Genomic DNA, 13955 nt, shown 5'->3' with positions numbered 1-13955 from the left:
CCAAGATATTTTATATTCAGGGCTTTTGAAATGTGTTTATGCTTTCAATGGTATTGTATTTTTAAAAATAGCAGTGACTTTTGGTACCTTTTTAGTAGAAAGCAAGTATGGGGAACAGGCTGGCCCATTACCCCCAACAGCATTTCTGCAGTATAGATGATAGCTGATGGCAGATGACAGGAAAACCCTGGCTTATTTCATGAACACGCGTGTTTGCAGCTATTTGTCAACATCCTAAGATCCCTCAGGGAGAGATGGGATGGAGATCAGAATTTATACGCCATACAGAACATAAAATAACGTTGATTTTTTTTTTCTTTCCAGATTTCGGAGTAAGTGCATTCTTAGCAACAGGGGGTGATGTTACACGGAATAAAGTGAGAAAAACATTTGTTGGTACCCCATGTTGGATGGCTCCTGAAGTCATGGAACAGGTAAAAAAATGTTGCCTTGATTATTATAGTACAGTAATATATATCATGGATATATCTACATAGTGTATGTCTAATTAATCTAACATAGCACAAGTCTAATGTACTGTAGATATAACATTTCTTTTCAGTCAGTCACCACAGTAGAATATATCACACAACTTAGATTTCAATTCCGGATTGCTAGTGAGCCCTTAGCAAATTCCATTGAAATTTCTCTATGTTTAACTTTGGATATTTGACCTAATAATGAATGTAGTGATGTGCAGCAAGCCTGCTACATCATCGTGAGTGTTTTTTCTTGATCTTTTTCCTCTTAGGTCAGAGGCTATGACTTCAAGGCTGACATGTGGAGTTTCGGAATAACTGCCATTGAACTAGCGACTGGAGCCGCGCCCTATCACAAATACCCTCCAATGAAAGTAATGACTGCTGGGGTGACTTGGAACTGCGATGGGGGTGCATGGGTTCTCTGGTTCTCTTGAACATGCTTATTTTCCTCTTAGACTTGTGGGAGTTAGTGGAGGAATGCAGCCAAGTTGAAGGCTGACTCATGTTCTCATGCCCCAAATTAACAGAGGTGGTGCGGTGGCCTGCTTTGTGACTGAGTACAGAGTTGAACAGATCCGTAGTTTTGACTACTGACTCTGAAAGAGCAGGACAATCTCAGGTCTCCCAACAAAATCTAAGACTGTATTAGAGGGCTGTTATATTTGCAGATGGATTTCAGGATGCCCGCCCCCCCCTTTTTTTTCTTCTTCTTCTTCTTTATAAATAAAGATAGTCTATACCATTTTCAGCCTGCTCACAGAGTGTGGTGTTGTGGCTCATCTGATGTGAGTGAGTCACAGTGTTTTGAAGCAACATATACTTTGGGTACTATTTTCAGGTTTTTGTTATTTTTCTATCTGCTCAACCTCTGAGATGGTAACAGCATTTTGAATTCCCCCAGCCAGATTTTGTTCTGAGGCTGCAGTTGTTCAGTGGAAATGATGAAGACATTTCATCAAAACTCTAGTCTGTGCTTGTTTTGTTTTTCATATTTTAATTTTTAGAGAACCTATCAGAATTAAAATCTGAGGGCAGAAAGGTTCCCCAGTTATACTGGTTTAAGCTGGGCCACGGGGAGAGCTCAGGGACAGAGCACTTGCTCAGGGAATGTGAGGTTCCATTTGATGCCCTGGTTGTTTCCAGCCTCGGCCTCCCAAATGTACTTTCTTATTGTAGAAAACTTGGAAGTACAAATAAGAAGAGCAAGGGGGAATAATCACCCATGATTTCACTACCCACAAATAGTCTCTGCTAATGTTTTAGTGGTGTTAATTTCTTATTTTTCTTTTAAATTGTTTTTTTACGATTGTGCCCAGGACTTCACCTGTTCTGAGCATACAGTGCTGCTGAGCCACACCCCTACATGTTCTGCTTTTGCATAAATGTTTAATACAGTTAAGATGTCAATGATATACTTAATGCCTATATGCACATCTCTATCTCTCTGACTTTTTTTTGTAGTGGAAAATTTGAAACAAGTATTAACCATAGAAGAGATTTTATGGAAAAAATACTAGAGTAATTCAGAGAAGTTTCTTTTATCTGTTTTTTTTTTCATATTTATCTTTTTCTATTTATGTTTCTTTGCCTCCCTGTTTCCATTTACTTTTTCCACCTGATTCTAGAGAGGCCGTTGTTGGTCCCAGCTTGAAGTCCTCCAGGACTTTTTCAGGAGTTCACGGTAACCCACACTCTCCTCTGGGCTGTTGTACTCCAACAGCAACAGTTACTTTTATCATTCCTCTATTCACATGTCTCAAAGTGTTTGAAAGGAGTCTTGACATGCGTAGAATCGGCATAAATTAGGGCTGATTTATGCATTGAGGAGGCTTATTCAATTTGTAGGTCAATAGTATGCGATGTACTCGCTCTGCTTGCTTTTACAGTAAATAATTCTCCCAGTGTGGAGGAGTTGAATTAGTTCCTTTTTATTTGAAACTGTAGTTTGCTTTGCCCCTTGCCATGTGGCACAGGCTTTTGATAGGATTATATATAGTCTTTGGTAACTCCTGATTCTGTCATGACCATCATCAGTATCTTAGTCTTTGAATTTTCACCAAGCCCCTTTAACAATGTTCTCATATTGTTTTCTCTTTAAGAGAAAAATCATGTTACCTCCAGGGATACTGGGGTTTTATTTTTAGGGTTGCTAATATGTTTCAGCAGCCCTGAGTACAGCGGGTTCTGTACTTATGAATGGCCTTCACACTTGAATGTCCTTTTCCCTCCCAACCAGGGCTCTTTCCCAACCAGCCTGCACTGTAGCAAGTGTTCCCTGAGGTCCTGTGAGAGCCACTTCCCAGAAGTCTTTCCCTGTGGCTTTGAGAGACCATTCTTAACACATAGAGCACATTTCCCAAGTTCTGTCGATGAGAATATCCAAGGTTCAGGAGTGCGTGGGCAGATTTGCAAAGACAGATGGATCCTTTCAGTAACTCAAGTTTAGGACCATTAATTATGGGACAAGCATGCTGGTAACCCAGTCAAGGAAGGACTTGGATGCTTTTGTGACAGAAAAAGCTGACCATTCCGTTGTCACTCATACCCAACAGAGACTGTCTCCTTTCTTTGGCTGCAGGTGCTGATGCTGACTTTGCAAAATGACCCACCCACTTTAGAAACTGGAGTAGAGGATAAAGAAATGATGAAAAAATATGGCAAGTCCTTCAGAAAGTTACTTTCACTGTGTCTTCAGAAAGATCCTTCCAAAAGGTATGTTGGACCCACTTCGGGACCTAATGACCTGGTTTGAGTCCTGACCAAGCTGTGCTTGTGGATGTGAAAAGGATGCCTTACTCTGGCCCCTGGTTGCTGTTAGGGAAATACAGTCTGTGGGGAGAGAAGCTAGTGTAGGACAAGGGGGGAGGAGAGGGAAGAATTGATCTTGCTTGCTAGGTGTAGGCAACTCTCACCAAAGAAAAGGAACAAAGCAGAAATCAGAAGGCATTGATAGCGATGAGGGATGCTGAGCTAATATCCTGCATGCTGTAGGTTGAGCTGACCTTTCAGGATCCCAACATCCGGCTAGCTCCAGTCTGAACCAGCCCGGGTTAGTGAATTTTGCATGAGCTTCCTTTTAGTTGCAGAACAAGTTGTGTGGGCTGTTTAAAAGACTATCAGCAGGGAAAAGCTTACCTAGAAAGATTAATCATGTAAACGGAAGCAGGCTTTAAATTAACTTAATGTTTCCTCCATGTTCTTATGTTACTGCCCTGTATTGATACAGCTCTTTTTTTTTTTCTTTTAAATCTCTTTCTTCCTTTTATATCCTGAGACTTTGAAATACCCTGGCATGGACAATGGAACACTGAGTCCTTTATCACTTAAAGGAGAATTTCAGTGATGCAAATCACAGACAATCCTTGCTCCTTGTAAGAGACCTGGCTGTGTATGCCATTTCCCCAACAGACCTAGAAAGTCCTCTGTATATCATAGTTCACCAAACACTGGTTTTCTACTTAGCTTAAAGAAAAATAATAACTTCTTCTGGAAGTCTCCCATTCAGGGATGGAACCCTATTGTTAGAAGGCATTGTGGTATTCTAGTGGTAAATTCTTTATGCAACTTATTATAGTTTTTAACTTTTTTTTAAATAGTATTACTCTGAGTTAGGCCATGCTTCTTTGGCTTAGGCACAGTTATATATATATATATATATATATATATATATATATATATATATATATATATATATTTTGTGACTATTTGCTATTGCAAATCTTTAAATTATTTTTTTTTGCAAACAATACCTACAGGCCGTGCTTGACATTTCTCTTGTTGTTATGTTTGATTTATAGTGATTATCCCTCCCCACTCCCCCATCTGCTCCTGATCTTTCCCTGGGGTTACTTTTCCACCCTCCTTTTGGTGAGAATGCCCTTAGATTTTAATTTTGTTCTTCAGCATCTGCTTCCCCTTCCACTGTATCTAGTGTTATTATCACAAGGCAGATTTTGTCATTACAGAGAATTGGTAGAGCTCTCACCCACACCCGGGGAGAGCTGTCTTTGTGTTTCTGGTTAGTTCTGGGACTTCACTGACAATCTTTGGGATTCTGGAACAAGTTGAGATCCATCTAGTGGCTGCGATGAGTAATGTCACACAACTCAGAAAAACCCATTCCTTAGGGTAGAGTTGTTAGTGCCGTTAGTGACAGGTTTGTGAGCTGGTCAAAAATAATTTAGATTTATGTGCAGCGTGTTTAACTGACCCTTTTTGTTTCTTAATAAACTAAAAGGCTTTTCCAGGTTTTATTCTCTGTGTGGGTTCTGACACCAGATTCCCCCTATGTGTGTGTCCGTGAAACAGTGACAGAGGGAGGGGATGCAGAGACAGGTCCGTGAGGAGGCAGCCACACCCTGACGTATTCCTCTGTGCATGAAGCCTTTCCCGCAGAGCACTCGCTCTGCGCTGGCCGGCCTGTGTGAGTAGTTGAAGGCCCTCCAAGTGCTTTCCCTATTACTTTGTGGTCGTCATCATAACTGCAGCTGTTCTGTTAGAAGAGTTGCAGACTGATCGTTCCCCACCCACTTCTCCAGCGGCTCGCTTTTCTACCGAAAAGACATGGACATGGAAGATGTATGTGAGGAGTTTGGGAAAAGCAAAACCAAACACGTGAAAAGTCATCGGGGATTGTGAGGACGGGGAGCAGTATACTGTGGAATCTATTTTTATATAACATGTAATTAAAAACACATGCAGTGTGAAATATACAAACGAGCCTCTGTGCCCATGACGGACTTCTGAAGCAATGACTGTTCCAGAGTGATGTTAGTCCCATCTGCCCTTCTGCTCTGTTCATGCTGTTTAAGATTTTCCAGTATTTTTTTTTTTACCCCCTTTCCATTCTCTTCCTGCTGTTTTTTCAACACTGGATGGGATTCCTAGCTCTATTTCATCCTCATTCTTGTGACTTAATTTCTTTGTCTGTATGATGGGTCTAGCAATCAAAGGATTGCTCTGAGGATGCAGGGAAATGGCACTCGAGGCAGGCAGCGGCGGGCCTGGGGCCTGCTTCAGAGCTCTGGAAATAGAGACTGGCATTCATCATTTGCCTCCACCCTGGCAGGGAGAATTGCTGAGGTCTTACAGACTAATGGCAGTATGCTGGTGCTCTGTCTGTTTAAGTTTTTAGCACTATTACACTGTATACTTTGGTTGACTTAGATAGCACGAATCTTAAAAGGTCTTATTAATAAAAACAAACCTGGTGCCAGTTATTGGGGTGAATGCTGGAAGATCAGAACCTCACCTCACCAATTCCTCAGCTGATCCTGTTTCCTCAGACTGGAAGCCTCTGTGCCCTCATCCGGAATGAATCTCAGCTGAACTGCTGCTCAAAAGCCTAAAAGCTTAACCACCTTTAGTTCCTGGTCCTCATGCCTTATATACCTTTCTGCTTCCTGCCTTCTCATTGGCTCTCAGCCCAGCCACATGACTTCCTCATCACTGCCTGTCTATACAGACCTCCAGGCCTCTATGGTTGGTACTGGGATTAAAGGCTCTTGTCACCACGCCTGGCTGATTCGAGTGTGGCTTTGAACTCACAGAGATCCAGAAGAATCTCTGCCTCTGGAATGCTAGGATTAAAGGCGTGTGTGCCACCATTTTCTGGCCTTCATATCTAGTGGCTGTTCTGTTCTCTGACCCCAGATAAGTGTATTAGGTTGCACAATATTTTGGGGAACACGATATCACCACAGACTTACACAACAAATTCAAAACTTTAGAAGGACTTGTGCACTCATCTCTATATCTGGAGACTCATGGGAGTTTGCAGTTTGGAGGTGATTTCAATCCTCTGAAGAGAATTTCAGGAAGAGAAAGCAGATTCCAGTGGGATAAGGAGTTGAAGGAAAACTTGGATAATCTTTGTATATATGTGTTGTCTGAATGTAACTCCTCTCCCTGTAATCTCAGCACAGTTTGTAGGCACCCAAGCTCTAGCGCTGTGAGGAGACTGAAGCAGCCAGGGACAGACACAGTGGCAGAATACCCAGGACAGAGTCACTCCTGCGCTCGCATGCCAGGCCCTGTGCTTCCCTGGCGACATCGACCTGACATGTAGGAGCCCCATCCCCCGTGGGGGGGTTCACGCTTTGCATTAGCTCCGACAGAGTTGCCTGTATTTGCATAGCAGAATGTCTTGCTATTTCCTAATAAAATGAGCCTTGATCTTACCGATTACCGATTTCCCAACGGTGGCAACCTATAAGAAGAGCGAGCATTCACTTTGAGCACTAAGCGGGTAGATGTTGCACAGATGAGTGTGTCAGCGATGAGTTAGACTGGAATATCACTTTACCAAGGGAGGGAGAGCTGTGCAAAACAGTTCTTCCTGAGGTCAGTAAGCTCTTAGAATTTATTAAAGCATGCTGTTAGAGCTGTTTAAACTGGGTAATACTCATCCCGAAGCCTTTGAGATTCATTTTAAGTCTCAGTGGACTTCGGTCCATCCATATATATCAGATGAATCCACTGAGCGGGTTTTCTTTTGAGAACATTGGTACTTGCAGAATACTGTATCATTTTTTAAGGACTTCAGATTCTGTCATCATTGACAGCCTGGACTAGTTCAGGTACTGGCACTTGAGCATTTCTTGTGAAACAGTGTTTCTATTTCTATTACCTGTTTCATTGCTGGGCGGTGGTCAGCAGGCATGTGAGAGGTGACCGGGAAGATCCCCTGCTCCAGTAGAACTCAGCTGAAAGATAGGCAGGGTTGATGGCTCCACAGTAAGTACATAGCGGTGGTTTCTGTTGCATAAAATGACAGTAAATAAATAACCAGGCATGCAAAGCTAAGTTCAGACGGGCGCCAGGCACCTCTGCTGGTCTCATCCTTTCTTCATCTTCCTCATTTCTTTAGGACCCCTTTCCCCTTCTTTCCCGTGGAGGTAACTTGGCACACGTGGGGTTTTACCCCAAAGCTGTGAACACTTGAGCTGACTTCAGTGCAAAAGGACCCAGTGACCCGCTGTTGAATTGTTCACTATATTGAATTAGAGTGCCTATTAAAAACAACCCCCCCAAACAAAACAAAACAAACCTAAAGAAGAATGTGGGCTTTTAAAGCCGTTTCCCCCCCACACCTTATGGTTTGTGAAGGATAAGGATGGAGAGGAGTGGAGAGAAAAGGTTTTTTTCTCTGCAATATGCTTTTCCCCTTTGCATCTTTTGGTTGTCATAGAAATGACCTTTCTCTGGAAGGGGAAGAATTTTTCCAGTCCCGTTTCTCAAGGTCAGCCCAGCATTCCACAGCCTTCTCTCTACCTTCGCTTAACATCTGACCTTTGCCATGCAGAGGGAGAGTGAGGGGGTCGCTGAGAAAAAGGAAAATCGTTCTGGCTCCCCACCTCGGCACCTGTGCTGTCCCCACTCTTGGTCTTGCTAGCGTGAGCCCCGTTTTTATTGCGTTTCCCTCTCCTCCTCCCTGTGTCCAGCAGATGCTTCAGTGCTGGCTAAACTTAGCCACGGGAGTGACAGTCCCAGCGCCAGTGTTTACCAGCATCACTTTCACTTCCTGCTGGGGTGTGAAATTGAGATATGGGAGTTTGCCGGTCTGTGCTGGGCGAGCGAATATAAAAATGAAATCTACAGGCTCTTTGCCTCAGAAGGGCTCATAACACGATAAAGTGGAGCTACCAGAGAGGGATCACAGATTGAGATAAAGACAGGAGAGTGGGAAAGCGCAATTCCCGAGCACCAAGTTGGAAGTGATGAATTCTTCTCATAGATGCTGGGAGAAAGTTCCAAAAGATGTTGACATCAAAGTCGTTTCTTAACTTAGGTGCAAGGTGGCCTAGTTGGTCATGAAACATTTTGAAGAATCATTTTCAAGAAGAGCAGGGTATGCTCTGTCATGAGCGAAGAAGAGACACATGAGAGCACCATCATAGTTGAAGGCAAAAGTGTTTAAGATTGATGGAGACAGCCTTGGATAATTTCGGATCACAGAGCTTGATTTAGTTGTTTTCAGGAGCCTGCTCCTCTGAGGATTGGTAACACAGGCTGATGAGCAAGACGAACATTCAGCAAAACAGGAACCGATGCATCATGCAAAATGGCTAGGTCCTTTTTCAACTCCAGGTGCTTTGGTTTTTGAACAAGATGTGAACTCGTGCATTTAATGCATTAATACCAAGGTATATGGCCCTCCTGTCATTTAGACCCTTATTTACTCAAAGCAGTTATCAATTATCAACTGTTGTAGTAGATGCATTAGATGTATGCCTTGGACTTCTTTGAGGGTACCTAATATTCTTTTTTTTTTTTTTTGGTTTTTTGAGACAGGGTTTCTCTGTGTAGCTTTGGAGCCTTTCCTGGAACTCACTTTGTAACCCAGGCTGGCCTTGAACTCACAGATATCCACCTGGCTCTGCCTCCTGAGTGCTGGGATTAAAGGCGTGCGCCATCACCGATTTGAAGGAAGTGGTAACAATGAGAATAAAAATCTTCCTTGCACAGAAATACAGTTTATGGGTCTGTAGACTTAGGTAGGTGGCACACACATATGTTTGCTGAAATTCTCCAATTCTTCTGGAGCTTGGACTCAGTAGGCGCCTTGGTGAAGCCTCTCAGTTCCATAGCTTCCTATCATTTTAGACACAAGGAAAATGTCTAAACTCATACCCTCACCTCATTATAATTCTCTTTGTACTCTAGCTAGCTTTTGAGAATCGTAATGTCCCATGATGCTTTCTTCTCCCTTTCAATGTACTGTTATAAAAATGTAAAAGCATAAGAAAATGTGAGCAATAGCCCCAGGTTTACTTCAGTCTCACCCGTCCAATCGTTATTAGCATCTCCCATCCTCTGTATGTGCACATTTTATTTACTGAATTATTCGAAAGAAACACTGCATGTTCCTTCTGAAGGTCATGCGTGCTTCCACATAGTGATGGTGTTTTCCCACACTCAGAACATGAGTGCTGTTTTTACAGGTGTCTTCTATGTCGTGAATTTGCAGATCTATTTCTAAATGTCTTTTGTGATTTTTTACTACTTTCTTTCAAACCCGGTGTTCACTCCAGGGCAGCGAGCTGCACTGGACTTTATAGTTTTAAGTCTGTTTTGATCTAGAGCACTTTCCTTTCTCTCCTGCTGTTTCCTCTTGGAAGATGAGGGACTCATCAGCCAGCAGATTATCTGACAACCTACCCTCCCTCTGCCCCTCCTCCCTCCCCCTCCCTCCTTCCTTCCCCTCCCACCTCCCGTCTTTCCTTTTCTTAATGTAAGACTTAGCCTTTCGGATGTTTGGCAAGTGCTCTTCCATTGACCTTCATCTCCAGCTTACACGGATGGGCATTAGGGCAGCTTTCCCCTCTTTTCCCCCTCTTTTATAGATACAGATAGAGAAAGCTGATGTGAAATGGATTCCTAATTAAGGAATTATTGACAAAGGAAGCTATTCTTTATGGACGATTGTCAGTTGAACATAGAAAGAATGCTAAAAGTAGGAAATCAATGTTCAGCTACTTCCCATGAAACATTTAAGTCCAAGATGGTAAACCACAGGGGAAGGTTTGCAGCAACAGGATACCCATACAGTGCCAAGACATCACTCAACAGGACACTGGCTATTGGTAGTGGGGAAAGCAGAACTTCCGATGCTGAGCTTTGGAGCCTGGGAACCAATCAGTTAAACTTAGCATCTCTAATAGTGGACTAGCCATTTTAATGGTTGCCGCTTCTGTGGGGCTGCACTGAGGAGTTCATGGCAGTGTCTGTGAAAGCACAGCTTGAGGAGGCCAGATCTAAAATGCATTTTGAATTTCAGAGTCTTCTGAACTTCGGAGTATTTACAGACTCTACCACTTACGTGTCCCCTGTCCAAAATCTGCAGTCTGAAATGTTTCTGCATGTGTAACTTTATGAGCAGTCTTGCTAGCATTCAGATGTGTGATGAAACCATTTTGAGCCTTCTGGACCTAACTTGGAGTTTATGGGATATCCAGCATAAGTTACAAGTTATATGATACCACAGGGAAGTAGATCCAGAAATGCTTTTACGTGAATTTGCATTTTATTAATCACCGTGCCATTTGATTTTTTTTTTCTTTTGAAAAACAGCGGTCTGTATTCACTGAAGCAGTCATTTCAATACTATGGAGACTGAGTGGCACATAAGATCTCTCTGTGAGCCCTTTTCAGTAATGGCTACTCCTTGAGATTCACAGAACATGGCGGACTGTGGAGTTCCTTTGACAACAGGGTTCTATTGTAGTTGTATGGCTTCTTACAAACATAGGAATTCAGCTCCCAGAGGTTGGTCTGCTAACCTTCAGAATCTTCCAAGTTGACACACTGAAGTATAAGAGTGGAGGCTGGAAAATTGATGTGCCTAAATATTAACTCACAAGAGCTGATGTGCTTTGCAGTAGAGGGATTTAGAAATATCTAGAAAACAGACACTGCTTTATTTGGTGCCAGCTTGTGATTAACTTCGTTATTGGTTTTGCTCACCCTAAGGTCAGTCTTCCAGAAATGCTCTAAGGTTAAGCTGTAGCATCAAGGCAGTATATTTATTATGTGGTGGTTGTTTCAACTCTAATTTATTATTGATCTTTCAGGCCCACAGCAGCAGAACTTTTAAAATGCAAATTCTTCCAGAAAGCCAAGGTAACATGCTTAAAACCCCCCAACTCAATCTGCTGTTTTGAAATTTCTGTGAGTTTTCCGGCATCTGACTAGGTGTTAAACTGTTTTGGGGTTATTTGTTTTGCAGAATAGAGAGTACCTGATTGAGAAGTTGCTGACGAGAACGCCAGACATAGCCCAGAGAGCCAAGAAGGTAAGCTCCATTCACTGCCATCACCGTGAAGGATCATCACCCCAGTTAGAAATGAAAACCATAAAGAAACTAGAAGAAGGTTCTCACACACTCTGGCTTGCACTTTAAAGATGATCCGATCATCACCGCTCGGGCAATGCGTCTTCTTTCTGGTTTACCTCAGGTTGCTGTTGCGTGTTTGGGTGAGGAAACAGCGTGGAGCGCTCATGGTTTCCGTTTTGCATGCAGCAGCTTTTATTTATTTTTTTTGACCCCCCCCAAGAGGTTAGACACTATGAATGCTGGCAAGGTTTAAATACTGGAGACATGAAATAGCTGTATTAATTTCCTTTGGGTCTTTCCAAAAGAGTGATAGTCAGTTTTAAAGCCTAGTTTGAGATGATGAAATAAAAGCATGTGGTGTGTGTATGGAATAGTATTCGCGAGTGTGTATGTGCTTGTGGAGCTGGAGAACGATGGCAAGGCTCTCTCCTCAGTTTCTCTCCACTGGTTTTCTTGAGACAGATCTTTCACGGCACCCGAAGCTGGCTCTTCTCGACTGGTCGGCCAGTGGGCTCCAGGGAGGCACTTGCCATGCCCTTACCCCGGTGCTAGCCAATCCCAGGGTTACGGGTGTGCCCCCACTGTGCCTGGAGTTTTTATGTCGGTGCTGGCAGAGCAGACACAGCTCCACCCCACCCGTCTTTATTGACAAACTGTTTCTCACCCCCACATTTGATTGTAAAGGTTGGCTGAATATCTACGGGATATAATTCATTTCTCATAAAAGACGTATCATCCTTTTCCAGTCTACCTTATGTTCATTAAGTTTTGATTACCTACAGTTTTTTTTTTCAGGTCTAGGTTTTAGATTCTCAAAATGGCATGTAATTATATATGTATTCATTTACTGGGGATTATTTATCATTATTATGGATTTCATGATGATATATATGATTGCTAATGAGCTGCAGCCATTGGTTTGGCCAAATGGTTTTAAAGTTAGCATCATACACTAGTAATTATAAATATATGCCCTGCAGAGTTAAAAAAAAAAAGGGCTGTTTTCTTGCTTGCCTCCCTGTTTACTGTGTTGAGAGACTGGTGGGAGCCAGAATTGTGTGGGACGTAAATGAAGCTACCAGGTGTACTTTGGATACTGTATCTCATCACACCCAGGCTTCGACTTTGCGAAAACCGTTCTTTAAAAATTCATTTAGCTAGAGCTTTAGAGCAGTTTTAAGCAATTTTTCATTTGGACATGGGTGAGTACCCCCTCCTCCATAAGTATCTAACCTCTCCTGACAGAGTTCTGGAGTGTAACTGCTTCTACTTTGATGGGGTCGTTATTGTAGTCACTTTGTAGAAGCCCATATCTCAGGTGGCTTCCTAGCTGCAGGTCTGAAGGGGCAGCCCAGGGGAGCCAAAGCTTCCATCTGATGAAAGAGAGTGTGCTGGGATCCAGAAGTGCCCGGCAAGCTTGAGGCCTTCTAATGGTAGACAGAGGGAGGGGCCTGCATATAGTCCTTGGGTGTTGGAGTCTAGCCCAGGGTCTTCTGATCACATGTCCAAAATGCCATTCACAGGGCCAAAAAAGCTTTCAGAGCTCCACTGGCTTCTAGAGGAAATATCTGCAAGGGGCTGTCTGCTCTGCGCTTTGTTTTTCTGTCTTTGCTGAACATTTCACCTGTTCCCTGGTCTCTGCACCCTGGGGTTATGTGTGTTACCTCCTTCCTACAATGTCCGCTTCATCTCAAGAGCCTCTCTTTGCTGTCCTGCAGCATTGGGATCCTTCCACCCTCCTTCCTTTTCCACTCATTTTTTCACCCTTCATTTCTGGTTTCACCGAGTAGCCCAGGCTGGCCCCAAACTCGTGATTCTCCTGCCTCAACCACAAGTTCTTGGATCATAGGCATGCAGTAGTCAGTGTGCATGGCTCCTCCTCTGTTTTCAAGTTTTTATAAAATGATTATTTTATGTGTATTGGTATTTTGCCTGCATGCATATCTGTGCACTTTGTGGGTGCCTGATGTCCTTGGAGGCCAGAATAGGGTGGTGAATCCCCTGGAACTGAAGTTACAGAGGGTTGAGAGCCATCATATGGGTATTGGGCATTGAACCTGGGTTCTCTGGAAGAGCAGCCAGTGCTCTTAACTATTGAACCATCTCTCTAGTCCAGCCTTCTCTGTTTTTACTCACTTCAAAAATTATTTCTTTTATTTTTTGAGATTATAATGTAATTCTACTTCCCTTTCATCTCTCTAAACCCTCCCACATACCCCTCCTTTCTCTCTTTCAAATTTATGTCCTTTTTTTCATTGTTGTTACAAATGTATATATACATGTATATACATATATATTCCTAAGTGTAACCTGCTCAATCTACATAATGTTACTTGTATGTCTATGTTTTCAAGGCTGACCTTTGGGGAGGACTGTTTCTCCCACTCCCAGAATTCCTTGGTCGCCTGTAGTTCTTTTTGTAGGGTTGAGGCCCTGTGGTCTTTCTCCAGTCCACTTTGCCAAGTTTATTGTTGTCCTTGTTCAGGTCATGTTTAGATCGTCATGTTGGTGAGACTTGAGGCTTCAGACATCCATAAGAGACACAGTCTCACAGCAAACTCCTTGATTCTCTGGCTCTTAAAATTCTTCTTCCCCCCCTTTCCTCCACATTTCCTGAGCCTTAGTTTGGGAGTTGTTTT

The 13955-nt window shown here is 42.9% G+C and overlaps 1 protein-coding gene across 6 annotated transcripts in view; it reads left to right on the top strand.

Annotated features, from left to right (window-relative positions):
* The window catches only part of Stk39 (serine/threonine kinase 39), a 276759-nt gene that overhangs the window by 107365 nt on the left and 155439 nt on the right, over window positions 1–13955 (top strand). For all 6 annotated transcript variants that reach the window (XM_076569598.1, XM_006972377.2, XM_076569595.1 and 3 more), the window contains exons 6-10: window positions 325–434; window positions 752–853; window positions 3061–3194; window positions 11054–11102; window positions 11209–11274. In XM_076569598.1, coding sequence (XP_076425713.1) covers window positions 325–434; window positions 752–853; window positions 3061–3194; window positions 11054–11102; window positions 11209–11274 — 461 coding nt within the window. The remainder of the gene's footprint in view (window positions 1–324; window positions 435–751; window positions 854–3060; window positions 3195–11053; window positions 11103–11208; window positions 11275–13955) is intronic.

The sequence above is a fragment of the Peromyscus maniculatus genome, chromosome 4 (genome assembly GCF_049852395.1).
Source record: "Peromyscus maniculatus bairdii isolate BWxNUB_F1_BW_parent chromosome 4, HU_Pman_BW_mat_3.1, whole genome shotgun sequence".
In the NCBI taxonomy this organism is placed as follows: Eukaryota; Metazoa; Chordata; class Mammalia; order Rodentia; family Cricetidae; genus Peromyscus; species Peromyscus maniculatus.
The sequence above is the reverse complement of the archived record's forward strand: the minus strand, read 5'-3'. Positions and strand labels throughout refer to the sequence as shown.